At 43.0% G+C, this 19,260-nt stretch overlaps 1 protein-coding gene across 5 annotated transcripts; it reads left to right on the top strand.

Annotated features, from left to right (window-relative positions):
* Positions 1–645: 645 nt before the first annotated feature.
* ARPC1A (actin related protein 2/3 complex subunit 1A) lies at positions 646–17,695 on the top strand. Of its 5 annotated transcripts, none has more exons than XM_088656759.1 (11): positions 646–745; positions 1,154–1,235; positions 4,320–4,424; positions 5,055–5,159; positions 9,340–9,562; positions 10,282–10,389; positions 11,288–11,500; positions 12,014–12,089; positions 13,286–13,479; positions 15,393–15,483; positions 17,309–17,695. In XM_088656759.1, exons 3-11 carry the CDS (start codon positions 4,361–4,363, stop codon positions 17,345–17,347), a joined length of 1,113 nt encoding a protein of 370 aa, XP_088512885.1. In that variant the 5' UTR covers positions 646–745; positions 1,154–1,235; positions 4,320–4,360; the 3' UTR covers positions 17,348–17,695. The 5 variants fall into 5 exon arrangements, with proteins under 5 accessions (XP_088512885.1, XP_034987676.1, XP_060138401.1 ...); XM_035131785.3 differs by having other exon boundaries at positions 1,154–1,311; XM_060282418.2 differs by having other exon boundaries at positions 1,154–1,367.
* Positions 17,696–19,260: the final 1,565 nt, after the last annotated feature.

Below are 19,260 nucleotides of genomic sequence, written 5' to 3'. Positions count from 1 at the left end.
ATTAATAATAATAATAATTCTACCCCGCTCATCTGGGTTTCCCCAGCCACTGTGGGAGGTTTACAGTAAATAAAACATAGTAAAACAATAAAACAGAGTAAAAACAAATTAAAACACCTACAAACTTTCTGAACTTCTAGATAGGCTTATCTAAACAAGAATGTTTTCAGCAGGCGCCGAAAAAATACCTGTATAGTGAAGGCGTCTGATATCAAGAGGCAGGGAGTTCCACAGTGTCGATCCTGCCACACTAGACAATCCAGCTCTTCCACGTGCGGAGCGGGTGTAATACAGCACCTGCCCGCGCAAGCGCACTACGGAGAAGCGCTTTCCGAACCACCTACTCTTATCTGCGCAGGCTCAGTGAAAGACCCGCCTCTTCAAGGGAGCCGGCTTGCTTGGCTGCCTCTTTCCCACGGCAGCGCCTCAGCGCACGCGCGGTAAGCGAATGTAGCCCGGCTTCCAACCTTGCCCGAACCCAACACTCCGCGCAGGCGCCGTGAGCGAACGAGGCCGCTCCGGCGGCCGTTGGTGACGCATGCGCCTTGCGAGAGAGGCACTCCGGAAGCGCATTGCGCAGGCGCGCGGGGGCCGGGCCTGTGACGGAGCCAGGCCCTTGCTTGGTGGCCGCGCCTTCCTCGCATTCCCTCAGAGAGCGCCGCTCGGAGCGGAGTCGCGTTGACTGGCCAGAGTCCGCGAGCCGCCCCCGGCCCCCGCACCCCGCCGCTTTCCTCAGGCCCGGACGGTGAGTGAAAGGGGAAGAAGGGGTTAATTTCCTTTGGTTTCCCTCTTCCCTCCATCCTAATTAAAAGGGGGGGAAGGTTGAGTGAAGCGCCTCCTCTGGGCTGTGGGGAAATTGGGGTGGGGGGAGAAGATAACCCCCTAGGCCCTTCCCCCCCACCCCATTATGGGAACAATAATTGGGGGTAGGGGGGTTGTCAGGCTATTATGCGTCCATTAAAACAATGCAATAATAATAATAAATCATAAATAAATTAGTAAATGAACCTGTATGTATTTATCATGTTTATTTTATTGCATTGAATTTTTATGCATTTCCAGTGACCTCACTGCAACGTGTATATTCGTTCTCAGCCCACCCCCGTTTTTCCTCCTTTCTTCACAGCAAACCCTTAATTCATTTCATTTACAGCCCCTGCCCTGAAGCAGCTGACAGCAGACAGAAGGCAACCCAGAATGCAAAATATTGGAATAATCTTAAGCGGCAAAACAAGGCATACGACAGGGCTTGCTTCATAGCCACACTCGAAGCAGCTTACAAAATAGTCTCACAGTAAAAGTCACATCCAGGTCTAGTATGAGGAATGGAAATACCACGTTGCCCCTCTAGTGCCAGGATGATTCAGGTAGCATTTCCTGCTCTCATCCTTGGCCTCTTCCTAATAGGTAATAAGGCTGGGCTCTCATTCTGCCCTTACTGGCAACAGAGAGAGGTTTGCAATTGATTTGTCATTGTTCTTATTCCTAGTAAATAGTCATTTCTGTGACAGGTAGGGCGTACATGGAAGGAGGCATCACCTGGGGAACTGCAGGGCATCTCTGACCACAGGCACGTTGCATCTCCCCTTTATGGCAGCCCTGTCAATGAGGGTGCTAAAGGTGGAGGGCAGCCTTTGCTCCACCATCATCACAATGTCCTTCTAATGCAGGGATTGTGTTCATTGTTGGGATTGGAAGAGCTGAATAGTCTTAGCAGGAAGACATAAGACTTCTCCCTTTATTTCCTGTTTGAGAAGAGATCTAGGTGGTCTTAAGAGGAATGAGTATTGGCTTCCAAATTTTTGTAGAAGTGAAAGGCGCTAATGGAGTCAGCTTAATATTTGCCAAGCTTTAAATCAAAGTGTCTATGGAACTGACACTGTTACAGGTGTCATATAATACCTGTTCCGCATTTGTAAGAATTTGATATTTTAATTGTAGAAGTGCCCACACTTTGGAACTCCCTGTCTATTGAGAACAGGCAAGTCACCTTCACTGTACTCTTTTCGGCACCTGCTATGTAGAAAGTTGATGTTTGTGTTAGTCACTTTTTAGTTTATCACTGACTAATTTTTTTGAATGTTTTACATAGCTGTTTTTATCAGTAATTTTATTACTATTTTCTTTTTGTAAACTACTTTGAGAATCAAGCAGTGTATAAATTTATGAAATAAAGCGATCTAGAATAGATTCTTACTGTGATGGAATTTTTAGTGAGCTGATTTGTACCTTACACTTCAACTGTTGTCAATGTTATGCATGTTTACCATGTTCAGAAATGCTTCCACATCAATTTCCACTCCAAATAAAAACCCCTAAGCTCCCATCTCCCCCAGTGGCATTTCTTCCCAGCTGAAGCCCTTCCTCATTGGAAAGTAATATAAAAATCCTGATTTGGATAGCTGGTATTGCGGTGAGATGAGCTGGGATTTTAAAAATCTCATAATGTTGGTGGAGGTGAGATTTCTGAGATGTGGAAAGCAACACATCTGTGTGGCAACAAGGGAGAGTACTTTTTTGGTTATCACCATCTTTTGCATTCTTTTGCCCTTTGCATTCTGCCCCAGGTGGTGACACTGACATCTTTTTGGCACCAGATGAGCACCTTCCTCTTCACCTAGACATTTGCTGGAATTTCATCCACTTGGGTCAAGGCTTTATGTTGCTGCCATTCTGGGTTGCAGAGAAGTTTCTCTGCCTCCACCCCAGGAAGCTGGTGTTTTATGCTTTGTATATCCAGCCAATTGTTTAAATTTTCATTGTGGTGACTTTCAATAGCTTTTGCTTTCAATATTTTTTATGCTCCTAGCTTGATTGATTGTGAGTTGCTTAGAGATCGGCCTCAGTTAGGTGTTGTTGGTGGCATCTGTCTGCAAAGACAATGGAAGAGTGCACTTTCAGGGGTGAAGTCAAACCATTGGAGAGTTACAGCACCTGCTGTGGCTGTTGAGACCGATATGGGAGGTGCATGTTTAATTGCAGGTGGAGCAGATGAAGGCGTCCGGTTTTGCTGCTATAGCTGCACCATGACTAACAAACTAAACAGGGTGTATTTATCTGGTATTAGCATCAAAAAGGGGAACTGCAGTTAGTTTGCCCTGGTGATTCCCCCCCCCCCAAAAGGTAAGAAAAAGGAGGTATAAGCTGAATGTCCAAATCACCCAGCAATTTCCAACCAACACTAATGTGATTTGGAAAAACTATATCTTTAACCGTGGAAATAATTGCAGTAGCTTTAAAAGCAGTATATTTTGGCTGGGTATTTTTGTGCTTCTGTGATTCCAATGCAGGTGATGAACTATTAGGGTCTTTTAAAAAAAGTAGATTTATTATTGAGTTTCTCTTTGCTTTCATTTGTTTTTGTCTTTGCCTGGATTTTTACTTTGCTCAACACCTTTGTCTAGCAGCCAGTGGGGGATGTGGATGATAGCATTAGTGTTTTCCTTCATTGTATATGATGGAAAAGTGGTTCCTCAAAGTGTGGGTAACTCTTGGGAGAATAGTGATGTAGTTGTGTAGATTGGTGGGGGTGGGGAGCTGTAGGTTTTGATAATTTTAAATGACTTAACTGTTGCACCCATTATGCTGTGGTTTCTGTGCGCATTCCAAGCCGTAGGAGTCATCGACTTGACATACATATTAAGATGATTCAGTTTTCTTACCTTTTAAGATGCAGCCGGCCGCTCAGTGGAATATGCTGGCTATGAAGCTACACTTAGTTTTCTGCCCTACTCATGACATTGTAAATACTGTAATGATAATAATCGTAATAATAATAATAATAATAATAATAATAATAATAATAATAATAATTTATTTGTACCCCGCCCATCTGGCTGGGTTTCCCCAGCCACTCTGGGCGGCTTCCAACAAAGATTAAAATACATTAAAATGTCACACATTAAAAACTTCCCTAAACAGGGCTGCCTTGTCATTTTGAGGCAGGTATTTTGTCTCCTGGCTTAAGTTTCTGCAAACTGAGGTTGCTAAATGAATAATGCCAATATAAGTTTCCCATTTAAAAGTTGGCAGGTCCTGTAAATGTGTGTGGTCTTGTGAGTTTCTTATACTGTCTTCTTAAGCTTGGATGGAATTATGTTCAGTTAGAAACTCAGAGGGTGCAATAGTCAGAACTATCCAGATGTTGTTGACCTATGTCTCCCATCATAAATGATGGTTCGCCATGCTGGCTGTTGCTGATGGCAGTTGGAGTCCAGCAACCTCTGAAGGGTCACATTCCTATCTTAGCAGCATTTAGTATTGGATGAATACAAAGTGGGCGACATCAAATTTAAAACATATCTGCTTGTTCCTTTCAGCTTCATCCCTCTTGACGCTTTAAGATCATTCCTTGTTCAGAATGTCTCTACACCAGTTCTTACTAGAGCCAATAACCTGTCACGCCTGGAACAGGGACCGAACTCGTGAGTACTGTCTTAATTCATGTGACTTCATATCTGACAATAAACTAGGGCAGAAAAGCCAGCTTGGCTGCAGAATACACATAGCTGGGCAACTCTTTACTGAAAAAAACAAATGTTGCCAATATCTGAGGTTCTGTACTAAGATTTTGGATTCTCTTCATTTAGCCCACTAGTGTTGGGGATAAACAAAACGAGTGCCCTTTAATTTAATCACACTGGCAGGCTTTTTTTGGGGGGGAGGGGAGCATTTCCCCATAAAAGCAGTGAATAAGGTTGTTTAACCTTTTCACCACCTGCAACGTCCAGCCCCTGAGTCATTTCCCCCTCTATGTAGTTAAGCCCTTAAAGTACTCTTCCTTTTTTCACAGGCATTTGGTGGCCTGTGTTTGCCTGTGACTGGATTATATTTCTGCTTCTACTATTTTATGGGTTCTGCTTCTGTGCCATTGCTTTAGATTTTCCCTATTTTCAGTTTACCATTTTTATGCCGAGGGTTTATGTATGCCAAGTGCATTTTTTGTTGGAAAGACTCCTCGCAAGTTTCATGAATATGCTATGATTATGATTTTGAATCTTTCTTACTTAAAAATAGAAATGTTTGCTATACTAATCAATTTGCCTTCTTGGCAGAGATTGCCATTAGCCCTAATAATCATGAAGTTCACATCTATAAGAAGAGTGGGAACCAATGGGTGAAAGCTCATGAGCTGAAAGAGCACAATGGACACATCACAGGTAAGAGAAGTGTCAGCTGCAGCTTTGAATATTGGGCCTTTGAATATTGCAAGAGTCAAGCACACCTAGTGAGGAAGTCAACCTGTTTAATTGCTTCTTCTCATTTTGAACAAAACAATACAATTGCCATGGTGGGATTTTAGCTGTGTCCATCCAGGTGATTCTCTTAGGAACACCTATCAATTGCTGTCAAAAAGGGTTTTGCCTGGGGACCGGGAGTTGTTTTCATGGATTTGTGCCCCATTCCAAAGTAAAAGTTTGTTTTAGTTGTTCTTGTGAACTATTTTAAATTTCTTGTGTGTGCCACTTTGTGAATGAAAGTTGAAAAGCAGCAGGTATATTTTGTAAATACTTAAGATGCTATGGAAGAATACCTTGCATACCTAGAATGCAGATGTGATTTTTCACATCAGACTCTATCCCTGCCCGTTTATCTAGACACCCACTTCTCCTTGAGGGATATTTGAATCGGAGACTGGGCTTCCATGCTACCTCTGATGCTCTTTCAGGTGCATCAAACACTCTTGCTGGCCAGCAGATTCCTATAACAGCAAGCCTGCCTGGAAACAGTGGTATCAGACAGTAAATGATGAGCACTACTGTAGCATTGGGTTATAGTAACTCTTGTTCTCTAGGAAGCCATCTTAGCAGCAAGAGAATCCAACACTATGCTGCCTCCTTAATTCTCCTTAGCATTCAAGGAAAACTCATAAGTGAAAAAGTCATACATGTCTGTTTACTGTACATGAAACCTTAATCTTAATATTCTGTGATATTTGAGTTTAAATTTGTGTTTTAAAACAACCTGGCTTTCATTGGCATGCATTGTTAATGCATTTCATGCAGTTTGTGTACATGTTCGTTGTGCCACGATTCTGCATATTGTAACATAGCCTAATCTTCCTCCAAGGATTATTGTGATACAAAAATGGCATATGCCCACATAAGCAACCCTGAGCTTCTTGAAGGAAAGGATTTGGCACAGAAGGTATAAAGAGGCTGATAGAAAGATAGCGTTGGTGAGGGAGCTCTGCACTGTAATAATTTATCACAAGGAACCATTTTGGAGCTTTTATGTTGTGTGGAGAGGGAGAGTATTGGCTTAGTTTATACTGCAGGAAGATGTGGGAGAGCTGTGCAGGACTCACATTTAAATGGCTATCTTTAGATCTGAAATAGCATCTTGCTGAGGCAGATGGATTTGTTCCATCACCCAGGGCACTGTTGTACTAGCTATACCTGGCTTTTATTTTGGGAATCTCTTTCTAATAAAAAATGAGGAAATCTTTTTGCTTACTGGAAAGCTCAGGTTCTAAAGCACAGTGACTTGGGCGGGGGGGAATGCATACCACATTTGCAAACATAACTTCTTTGCCCACTGAGCATGCTTAGTCCACATTGGGCTGTTCGTGTGTGTGTGTGTGTGTGTGTGTGTGTGTGTGTGTTTGTATGTCTGCAAACCTTGGTGTCCCTGTGAACCTGTTGGTTCCTCTGTCTTGTGCATAGATGCTGCTAGTTTGTCTACGTAGTAAAGATCCCCACTTGGATAATGAATTCACTATTAGTATCTTAAGGAAGATATAAATATAATTCTCTCATTTAATGTACAGTAATCTGTTGTTAGGGGGACCCAGGTGGTGCTGTGGGTTAAACCACAGGCTTGCTGATCAGAAGGTCGGCGGTTCGAATCCCCGCAATGGGGTGAGCTCCTGTTGCTCGGTCCCAGCTCCTGCCCGCCTAGCAGTTTGAAAGCACGTCAAAGTGCAAGTAGATAAATAGGGACCGCTCCGGCGGGAAGGTAAACGGCATTTCCGTGCGCTGCTCTGGTTCGCCAGAAGCAGCTTTGTCATGCTGGCCACATGACCTGGAAGCTGTCTGCGGACAAACGCCGGCTCCCTCGGCCTATAGAGCAAGATGAGCGCCGCAACCCCAGAGTCGGACACGACTGGACCTGATGATCAGGGGCCCCCCTTTACCTTTAATCTGTTGTTAGAAGGCTCCAGCAACAGTAGCAGGCATGCACTTAGACATGGATGCAGTTTGAGTCCTAAAGGCAGGTAGGATCCAGTAAGAAATGGTATATTGGGTGAACTGTGCAGACAGGGAAACAGGAACACAGAAAGTGGCCTTTTACTGATTCAGACTGTCAGTCCATGTCGATCTGTGGTGATTGGCAATGGCTCAGTGGTCCCAAGCAAGGGTTTTTCTGCTGTACCTGTGGATTAGCTTGGAAACTTCAGCAAGAAAAACATTTACTCCTCCCCTGAGCTTTGGCCCTTTTCCCAAAGGGTTGCAAATAATTCATCTTCATTTCTGCTCAGAAACATTTTCATATGACTTACTATCTTACACTAGCAATATTTATTGTTGGCTCTTTAAAACTGTAGCATTGGAAACTAGTTTGAGAATTAGTTACCATCATATCAAGAGTATGCATATTTACATTGTCATCTGACACCCTGTTTGCATTGGTCATATGTAGTGGAAAACCAAACATGGTAAAACATTTTTGAAAGCCCATGAATAAAGTTGTAACTGTTCAGGTACTGCAACCACAGTACTTTGCTGAGACCAAGCTCCTACTAGAGCTCTGAATTTGCAGGGGGAGAACTGGATGCTATAATAACTTGTGTTTTTGAATCAAAGAAGTGGTTCTTGGAACCCAGAGGCAGGAGTTGTCTAAATTCTGCTTTGATAAAGGCCCAGCTATTTCTTTATAGACAGTGGTTTGAGAGAGGCATTACTCTTCCCATACAGACTCCTTTTGCCCCTTCTTAAACACCTTTTGCAGTGTCCTTGTTAGCATGTAATGCTAAACCAAACCATGGCTTAGCATGAATGAGTAAACATGCAGGCTCCCAAAGAGGAGAGAGTGTATCTTATCACGTTGTCTCTATTCAGGCTCATGGTTTAGCTCTTTTCAGACAAGCCACAAGCTGTAACCAAGGTTTGTCCTTGGCTTCCAGCTTGTCTGGGCCACTAATTTGACTTAGATCGGCGCACAAGCAAAGTGCTCGCAATCCCCTCTCTGGGAGCACAATAAGCCTTCGTTTGACTTCATGTTACATGCAAAGTGGGTCAGTGTGTTGAATACATATGGTAAAGCTGTTTTGTAGAGATGAGTCTACTGTACACATTGCAACCAGGAATCCTTTTTTCAAACTACCTTCAACTCTGAGAAAGTCTCCAGTCTGAGATATTTCCCAATAAAACCTTTCATTGGGATTTGCTTACATGATTAGGAGGAACAGAGGAGTTTGTAAGATGGTTATTTTGGGCCTGTTAGTTGCCATTTCATTTCAGGATTGTTTATACCCTCCAGGAATTTGAAGGTTCTATTCATATCCTTTCTTCTGGAGCAAGTTGTCATTGCCATAAATTTGAAGCTTTCCCATTTCTAGCTTAAATGTCCCATCATGATAAAAATGGATTGTGGGTGCTCTCTTAACAGTTCCAGCCATTCAACAGCAATATGTGCTTAGAGAAGTTACTGAGTGGCAACTCGATGGCTACAATACACCTTTTCCTTATAGACCCACTAAAGTCATAGCCACTGTGACTTTTAGAAACATTATGAAGCTGACCTATTTGAAGTTGGAATTAAGCTAGTGGAATAATAAGGACTTTTAGCTGTAGGTTATCAGTACATTTGCTTTAATTCTGTTCAGTTTGAGTGGGGTTTTTATGCTCCCATAATTGTTTCTGTCCATGACTCTTCCAATGTAGGATGTATTTGAAATCTACAGTATATGAAAGGTGTTCTTCTGGTTAAATATTTGATATTGGCAAATTAAGAAACATGGCGCTTTGTTCATTTTGTTTTTATGTGACTCAGCCTCCAATTTAGCCTTGGATCACACAGGCATGCAATCATATAAACTTAAATATATAAAACAACAACACCAACTTAACCATGGATGGATTTGAAGACAGAAGCTCTACTGATCTTAAAATGGTGACTTAAAGTAGTGGATTACTAGCTCCTGGTTTGAGGACACCATAAAGGGACCTGATTCAGCAACTTTGCTAAAACTAAGCAGGACAAGTGCCTGGATGCCACCTGTAGTTCTATCATGGAAAAATGCAGACTAAAAATGTAATGACTAGGAGGTGGTAGGATTGCAGTATGTGATTAATAAGATGTGGCATCAAAGAAACGAAACTGTATTCATACTTGCAGGCATTGACTGGGCTCCCAAGAGCGACCGCATTGTCACTTGTGGTGCTGACCGTAATGCTTACGTCTGGAGTCAGAAGGACGGAGTGTGGAAGCCAACCCTGGTGATTCTGAGGATCAACCGAGCAGCCACCTTTGTGAAGTGGTCTCCTTTGGAGAACAAATTTGCTGTTGGAAGTGGAGCTCGACTCATATCTGTGTGCTACTTTGAGTCTGAAAATGACTGGTGAGTTGCCTAATGCAGATCTGCTTCTCTTCTCATTCCTCAGCTTGCTTCAACAGTGACAAGCTTAAAATATAGTTGGTTGGCTGCCAGTGAGGTCTTAAATTCTGAGGCTTCAGTGTCTAAATCTTTTTCTCCTCTACATTACTTTAAAGGGTGTGAAACCATTTTGAGTCTCTTTCTCATTATGGCAACAAGCCAGAAAATTGCAGGGTAGCCCTGTGTGCTCAAAGCCTTTCATTGCTTGCTTGAGAATGGAAACAATTCTGTTGCTTTTACTTGAGAATGTAAATGGGTTCTGCTGGTTTCAGTATGGCAAGAGTTTCAAATACTTTGCTAATGTTACTTTTGCAGCTGGTAGCTAACAAGTTATCTGTAAAACATTTATCTTGAATAAGCTTAATTACTTCAACAGTTCAGTTGCTCTCCTTTAAAAGGCCCATTATTTGTGAAAGAAATACTGCATTTTTCCTTGTATAAGACTATATTCCCCCCTATTTTTTCAAGTTTAAAATTGGGTGCCGTCTTACACACAGATAGTGCATATGGGGGATTTCTTTATTTGGAGTCCCCAAAAACTAGGGGGTGTGTTATACACAGGCGCGTGTTATACATGGAAAAATACGGTAAATCTTTGCACAGCTGTTTCAATGCTGAAGCTGCAGTATAAACCTAAGGACAACGATTACAAGTTTCTTACTGATTTTTCTCCTCCCGTCCAGGTGGGTGAGCAAGCACATTAAGAAGCCCATTCGCTCCACTGTCCTTAGCCTAGATTGGCACCCCAACAATGTTTTGCTTGCAGCTGGATCCTGTGACTTCAAATGCAGGTGAGAGAATGCAAGCACTTTTCAAAATGGATTTGGGTGACTGTTCAAACTGATTAGCAGCAGCTCTTTAACACCCTGCATGTCCAGTGCCTCTGCCCGCAGCAGAAGGGAAGACTGCAGCAAGAGGCAGCAGCGAAAAGGTGATCAAATTTGGGTGAAGGGTTTGGATAATAAGTATTCCAGTATATGGCAAAGAGTATGTCGACATGGCAGCCATCAAGTCAGCCTACTTTGACAAGTACTGCTCTTGCGGTGTCCCGAGCAGTTCTGTGGTGCAGATGTAAACAATAGGAGTTCATGCTCAAAGTGGGAACAGTCGCACATGCCTTTTCTGAATTTACTTCCAGGTGTGAAAGGGTTGGTGAGTGTCAGTCATGTTGAGTTTGTGTAGTTGATGCCAAAAATCCAGATTGGGAATGTATCAGTTTACATGTTGATCGCTCCCATACCAAAATGGAACAATGGGACCTGTGGAGGTGGAACTGCAACCATAGCATCACACCCCCTGCACAAGTTGGCACCTCTTCTCTCTTCTGCAGTTTTCTCTTTGGCATTACAGCCCCTGGGTTAGGGAGTGCCTGTCTTAGTGTCACATGTCAGCCTTCCTGTGGCTCTCTGCTTGCACTCTGCCTTTCTACTTGACCTCTAATTATCTTCGTAGACATTCCTCATTTATATAGCTATTAATAAGAAATATAAATTAAACCGAACACTGCAATATGTTAAACGTTCTCAGAAACTGCTGTTAACTACATTGGGAGAGCTTTATGTAAGGCTAGTTTGCTGACTTTGATACTTGAGTTGCCTTTGAAATTAGCAATTTCACTTCTGCACAAAGGTAGGCTTGAGGTCCGGTCCCCCCCCCCCCTAATTTCATCTTCTGCTTCTTTGTTTGCAGAGTGTTTTCAGCTTACATTAAGGAAGTGGATGAGAAACCGGCCAGCACACCCTGGGGATCCAAAATGCCCTTTGGGCAGCTGATGGCTGAATTTGGTGGTGCAGGAAGTGGTGGTTGGGTCCACAGTGTCAGTTTTTCCGCCAGTGGCAACCGCCTGGCCTGGGTCAGCCATGACAGCACTGTATCCGTTGCAGATGCCTCCAAAAACATGATGTAAGTAATTTAGCAGAATCTTAGGGTGAGTTTTCTTGACATGGTGGTCATAATCTTCCTACTTCCAGGCAGTAGTGCGCTAATGTATATTTGCTCAGCATATTTAACTTATAGGCCAGGGATGGGGAACTTTTGGCCCTTCAGATTTGCTATGATGTAGCTCCATAATCCCTGACGACTGGCCATGCTGGCTGGGGCTGATGGGAGTTGGAGTCTAGCAATGACTGGGGCCTACAGATTCCCCATCCCAGTCATGGGCAGCTGGTATCCTGGTTGTAATGCACAACAAGTAGGGACTGGGATGAATGTACAGCCTAACAGCAGAACTAATTGCCTGGTTCATACTTTTAACAAACGGTATCAAAATTACCTGGCCAAGTGAGCCAAGGCAGTCATGAAACTGGGTAATAATGCCAGCTTCTGTCCCAACCAGCTGGTAAGAGGGGTACTTTTTATGAGATTTATGAGATTTCTGTGTGATGCATCATTAACAAGTGATCTTCTTGGGTTTAGGATCTCGCAGTTGAAAACAGAATTCCTCCCATTGCTGAGTGTGTCGTTTGTCTCGGAGAACAGTGTGGTTGCTGCTGTAAGTGCCTTCTGTTTTTTGACTTGAATCAATTTTTTTAGGGACAACTGTGCACAGACTTAATGTTACGTTGTTGATTCTTATTAGTTGCCCTGTTCAAAAGCCTTGATGTCTTGATTGCATACCGATGATTGTATACCGTGTTTCTCATATTATAAGACACGTCTTATATTTATTTTTTCCTCAAAAAAACACACTATGGCTTATTTTCAAGGGATATCTTATTTTTTTCCTCCTTCTCCTGCCGCGGCCAGCATTGCTGCTGCGCCTATCATTATGTCTTATTTTCGGGGTATGGCTTATATTCCTTGACTGCTTAAAAATCCTGCTATGGCTTATTTTATGGGTATATCTTAAAATATGAGAAACAGGGTAGATACAGTATTGCCTAATCTAAAGCAGCTTCAGATGATCTCAGGCACTATGTGTATAGATATGTTTGTGTGCAATGAGCAAGCATTGCCATTTTTTTCACATTCACATGTTGAGCCCATTTGTTAAGCAACCTTGAACAATTGCAGCTTCACAGCATCCTCAGTGAAATGCATACATGTGTGTTAGTTTATTTATCATTCCACCAACAGCCTTGTGCCTGGAATTTCTCATTCTAAAAAAAAAGTGGCTAAAATCAGTGTAGTTTTGAAACGTTCAGCCCACCATATTGATTGAAAATGGTATCCAGCTTGTATCCAAACATAGACAAAAAACTGCTTGGTCACCAGAACTATCATGGAAAAATTGGTTATGGAATCTTAAGTGTTTTCCAAATACATATTGGGCAAACAACTTACCAAAAACATGGTAGATTTATTTATACTCTGCCTTTCCTTTAAAGAGCTCGAGGTGGTGTATGTTGCTGTTCCCCACCCATTTCATCCTCCCAGCACCTAAGTTGTGCTAAGAGGCACAGGGTCACTAAGTGAGCTTCATGGCTAAATGAGGATTTGAAACTGGGTCTCCCCTAGTCCTAGTCTTGACCTCTGCACCACTCTGGTGAACTGCAGGAAGGTTTGTTGTTGTTGTTTGAGGTGGGGGTGTTCTTTATGGAAGTTATTTCTGGGTAGGAAAGTTGTAACCTTTGAAGCTGCCCTTAGCGTGAAGACTTAAGCTTTTTAAAAGGAGGTGGCCAAGCCCAAGCAAGTAATTGGTAGTAGGTTTGAAGCACCAGCTAGACACATTCTGCTGATTTGTTACAGGGCCATGATTGCTGCCCGATGCTCTTCAACTGTGACGACCGTGGTACCCTCACCTTTGTCTCCAAGCTGGACATTCCCAAGCAGAGCATACAACGCAATATTTCAGCCATGGAACGTTTCCGCAACATGGACAAGAGAGCCACTACGGAGGACCGCAACACTACTCTGGAGACGCTGCATCAGAACAGCATCACGTAGGTGGCACAGCAGGGCTCAAGCTGCAGCCTACCTGGCCTTGAAACTTGTACAGTCTGTTACTTGTATTATTCCAGCATCGCAGGAAGAAGCACTGCAGCTCCCCTCCTTCCTGCGCTGCCAGGTAACATGAGGAGGAGCCTTGGGCTGTGCTCTTCCTTGCTGTTGCTCTTCCCCACTCCAGATAAGGTGGCCATTCCTGGTGTGGGAAGGAGCCCCCATGAGAATGTTAAGATCCAGGTCAAGATGCCCATGTCAGAAGATGATGAACACTGCTAGATCAGCTGAAACGCCCATGGTAGTCCAGCATTCCTGTTTTCACAGTGGCCAACCAGGTGCCTTAGGGGAAGCCTACAAGCAGAACCTACATGCAGCAGCACTCTCCCCACTTGTGCTAACCAGCTCCTGGTAGTCAGAGGCAGGCTGCCTCCAGCACTGTAGGTAGAACATAGCCTAGTAGCCATTGATAGCTTTATCCTCCATAGTCTTTGAAAGTCATCCCTTCCCCAGTAGCTTCTCTACCTCACCTGGTTCTCTTTTTTTTCATAGAATTTTTATTGAGTTTTTAGTTATATATAGGAAGAAAGATAAAATAATAAAATCAAAATATTTTACCATTTCGTACAGCATTATACGTTCTACATATTACAATAAATATGTCCAACCATTACAACCCCTCATTACCCCTCCCCCCTTCATCTATTATACACTTTGTCTTCATTTTCTCCAAATTTCGTTAACTTCAGCTTCCTCCTTTAACAGTTGGTTTTCTATTTTCTTTTCTTTAAACTGCTCGCTCTTTTAATTTCCATATCTTTTCCCATAATTTATTCTCTAAGACACCCTTTTCTTATTTTACACAGCTGTAGGTATTATGTTAAGCCAGTTAGCGTTATTGTTGGTTTACAATATGTTTTCAGATATTCTCTAAATTTACACCATTCTTTTTGAGATTTCTGGTCTTTTTGATCTCTCACCCTTCCCGTTAGCCTGGCCAGTTCTAGATAATCTACCATCTTCGCCCTCCAATCCTCCACCGTTGGAATATCTGGGGATTTCCACTTCTGCGCTAGAAGTATTCTGGCGGCGGTGACTGCATACATAAATATTCTGTGGTCTTCTTTTCTAATCTCTCTCCCCATCAATCCTAACAGAAACAATTCTGGTCTTTTTGGGAAAGTATATTTTAATAGTCTTTTAAACTCCTTATATATCTGTTCCCAATATGGTATTACTTTTTTACACCGCCACCACATGTGATATGTATCCCCCTCCTCCAACATACATTTCCAACATCTTCTGTCTTTACCTCACCTGGTTCTCAGAGGTATATTGCCTCTTTACATTTAGTGATCAACAGAAGGTGCTACCTTGTGATACTTTATTTCTTCCCAAGTGTGTCATTGCAAGCAGCAAAGTGTGAAACCCACCATCAAATCAGAGCTCCACAAGCCATGGGTAGCAAAGACCATTTTTATTCCAGCAAGTTTTTCCCCCTAGATGCTGCTTTTAAAATATAATCTACTGGCTTCTGTTTCTCCTTTGTATTGTTGCTTATATATTAGTTTATTAATGTGTTTTAGTGTTTCATTTATAAATCTAGCTTGGTTAGCTGCCATTTTTTCATATAGAAAATGGGTATAAAAATTTGAATCAATAGCTCTAACATGAATCTAGCTGCAGGTAATTTTGTAGTTACTGCTGGAGGAAATCCTTTTATCAGGTTGCATGCATTCTGCCTACTCTATTCTGACGCAGTAAGGTTAGACTCAGTCACTGTGACCAGGAAGGGAAAAAATTATTTGCATTCTGTTTCTTAAAACAGCGCAAAATGTCTAGTGCTAAGTACGGTATATTGAAATATTCCTGTTTCCTCCTTCAGGGATTAAAGCTGTCCCTTTTCTTCTTGCAGCCAAGTGTCTATTTATGAGGTGGACAAACGAGATTGCCGCAAGTTTTGCACCACTGGTATTGATGGAGCAATGACCATCTGGGACTTCAAGGTCTGTTTTGACGACACTGCCCACACCAAATTAGCACCCTGCAACCTTGTTAATATATTGTAGGCCAGCATTAGGGTTAATCATTTTAGTAACAGGGACCTGGGGATCCTGTTGTCAGACTTTGGAGGTATTGTCCCCAAACGGCTTATTTGGCAGATGGTGCTACTCAAGACTAATCTTGTTAAACGGGGTAATTTCTGTCCCTTTTAGGAATTTTGGTAGTGCTTTGTTTGTCCTCCATCCCCTCTCTGCTTAGCTTTTTGCAATAATCCAGCTGTGGCTAGGACTGGGGGTGAAGCCTTGGATCCTAAGAAATCAATTTAAGGAAATGAATAGAAGAAAATTTTCCCATCCACCCAATTTTGGATGATTCTCCTGTACCCCGTTTCACATGGTTCAAGAAGGCCCCCAACCCCAGAGAGGTTTTTCAGGGGCACAACTGGCTGGAGGGGGGGGAAGGCAAGGAAAGGATGCGTAACTCCTACTATGAACCTCCTTAAGTTGTTCTTAATAGAAGAACCTGCTAGATAAGGCCAGTGTCCTGTTCTAACTGGAAGGACTGTGCATGCCACAGTGATGTATGGTTTGCATGCAGAAGGTCCCAGGTTCAGTCCCTGGCATCTCTTACAGCAAGTGATGTGGAACAACTTTGCAACTTTGCCCGATACTCTGCAGAGTCTCTGTTGGTCAGAGTAGATGGACAAACAGTATTAAGACAGCTTCCCATGTAGGTCCTCTCGTTTCCCTACACAGCAGGCTGCTGGAGGGTCACAAGGTCACTGAAAGCTGCGCTGCATGCACAGGGGGAAAGTGTACAAAACACAGCATGGTGTTTCTTTTCTCGTTTCCTGTGCTTGCAATAGAGTGCTGAATTCGAGGGGGGGGGAGCTTAGCATGAATTTTGCTTAGCATGTGCAACCTTCCTGTCATTTCCTTTTACAGCCCAGTAGGTGTCTCTGTCTCATCAGTGTCTCCTGAGATTCCAGAATCTAGATTCTAGACAGGAAGACTTGAAGTTGGGGGACTGGAGGCTAATATTTCCTGCCATAGCTTTGCACAGCCGTAGTTCTCAAGCCATGACCATATTAAACTGCATACTGACTCTTATGTTGAATGGCAGACATTTGCCACTTTTGAGTTGTCTCCAACTGCTCCGAGCAGACTCATTTAGATGATTAGGCGTGAATGTTTACATCAATTCATGTGAATTTTTATTTTAAAATCTATTTTATTTATTCGGTTTATGTGCTGCCCTTTATGAAAAGATCCCAGGGTGGTGTACCACATTAAAACATGTCTTCAAAAGAAAGCTAATAAAAAAATAATCCTAATAGCAGTGGTAAGATGGTATCCTAACCATGTCTACTCAGAAGTAAGTCCTTTTGAATGCAGTGGGGCTTACACCCAAGAAAGTGGTGTTAGGACTGCAGCCATAGTTGGGGCTGCACAAAAAAGCTTCCTAATAACTTGTGCACCACGAAAAGATGAATTCTCACATTCTGGGTTTTTTGCATTTTGCCCCAAAATTGGAGAGGGGCAAAGAGCTAGCTAGGTAGGCATTGAAGTGGTAACCACAGAAAAATCTTACACATATTTTCTCCCTCCTGCCCCCCCCCCCCCGTTACAGGTTCTGAAATTTCAGCAAGTATTGCCCGCATGCCTTTGAGCACATTTTCTTACTCATAGGGACTAGGAAATTCTGATGTCCTTGCCTTTAATAACAGCAGAGTGTCGCAGCTGAATTTTGTGCCCAAGATTCTGTTCTGCAGCTCCTCCCCCCCCCCAACAGCCATGGCTAATGGTTTCTCTCTTTCTCTCTTTCTAGACATTAGAGTCCGCAATCCAGGGGCTGCAGATCATGTAAATCTGGCTCTCTGTTCTCTAGCAAGACAACTCGTTCTGGCACCTGCACAGACTTGAAAAGGGATGGTGAAGATAGGTCACTTTTTGAAGCACTGAGAAAATGACGACTTGGTGGATTTTTCTTTTTCTTTTCATCCCCCAATTTTGGTGAAATGTGTTGGTTTGAAAATCAGCTGTGATTGTGGTATATATTTGGCTTTGTTTTTTATTATTATTTTTGATTGTTTCATTCCATTCTTTGCCAAAGCTGCTCCTTAAAATAGTTTATTGCAGGAAGTATGAATCACTAACTTAAAATGGGAATTTTGTGTAAACATGTCTGCTAGAAAATAAAATTTTAAACTCCAAATGTTCTCTGTCTAATTCCTGTGTACATATAATCCAGTGGAAGAGATTCAGATTGGCATGAACTATGTGACATGAGATGCATAACGGTCTCTTGTTTTTCCCATCTTTCAAAATAGCACAGAGAAAGGGGGTCTAAAAAATCATGCCCCAGTCTGCTGTCCCAATTCAGCTCCCATCACCCCAAGCTAACATGGCCAATGGCCAGGGATGTAAGGAACTGGACCCAATGTTGGGAAAAAGTGATTAGTTTATGACAGGCATTCCCAAACTTTGGCCCTCCAGATGCTTTGGACTACAGTTCCCATCTTCCCCGACCACTAGTCCTGTTAGCTAGGGATCATGGGAGTTGTAGGCCAAAACATCTGGAGGGCTGCAGTTTGGGGATGCCTGGTTTATGGTGTAATAATATGGCCTAAATACATCTACCTACTTATCTCCATATGTTAGTTACATCACTCTGAGTACTTTTGGTTTACATTTGAGCTTTGCTGGGTTGAAAACCATGCAGTGCACATTCACTTTGCTCAGTAATCAAGCATCTTCTCTGCATTGCAAAAGGCCCCAGTTCAGTCTTTGGCATCTCTAGGTAAGGGCTGGGAGAAAACTTTTGAAATTCTGGAGAGCTGCTACTAGTCAGCGTTGGCTATACTGAGCTACTGTAGGTTGATCTGACATTGTAGAAGGCAGCTTCCTGTATTCTTAACGGCACAACTAATCTCTACAGTTGAAGACCTTCTTTGGAGGTCTTTAAGCGGAGGCTTGACGGCCATATGTCAGGAATGCTTTGATGGTGTTTCCTGCTTGGCAGGGGGTTGGACTGGATGGCCCTTGTGGTCTCTTCCAGCTCTATGATTCTATGAAGCGGCTGTGTGCAAACTGTCTTCTGGTGGGCCGCCTCAACTTATGGGCCTTGGAATAGTAGTGCTCCAAGTAGGTGGTGGTTGCCCTTTTAATTTCCCACAACACCTAGTGTAGCACTGCTCTGGGGCATTGGGGGAAATTATGAAATGGAAGCTAGGCCCTGCTGCTCAAAAGACAGGAGCAGGAAAAAGGGGGAGGCAAGGCCACTCTCACTGGTGGGCCTTGTCAGGCACCCAAGGCATAGCTGCCAAGTTTTCCCTTTTCTCACGAGGAAGCCTATTCAGCATAAGGGAATTTCCCCTAAAAAAAGGGAGAACTTGGCAGCTATGACCCAAGGATGGCAGGATCTGGTGCCTAGCCCTGACAAAAACGAGAGAAGCGGCAGCTTCTCTTTTGACTCTCTTTACACACCAGAGCTGATGAAAAGACTGGAGGAATGGAAACAGGTTGGAGAAGCCATGGAATTTCCCAATTAAGCATAGCTACTTAAAGTAAAGGTGCAATCTCCACATGGTGAACTGCCAATCATATAACAGTGAACTCAGGTGCTGAGTTATAATGGCTACATGGCTAAAACAGCTACCGAGAAAGAAGAGGGGGAGGTATCAACATGCTTGGGGGAACCCCAAGGTTTGCAAAAATAAAAAATAGATTTAAGGGGACGCAAAAAACCCTAAAGCATCCCAAAGCTATTCCAAACTCTTT

The sequence above is a fragment of the Zootoca vivipara genome, chromosome 13, assembly GCF_965207765.1.
Source record: "Zootoca vivipara chromosome 13, rZooViv2.hap1.1, whole genome shotgun sequence".
Classification (NCBI taxonomy): Eukaryota; Metazoa; Chordata; class Lepidosauria; order Squamata; family Lacertidae; genus Zootoca; species Zootoca vivipara.
Note: the sequence above shows the minus strand (reverse complement) of the source record. Positions and strands in the feature narration are given on the sequence as shown.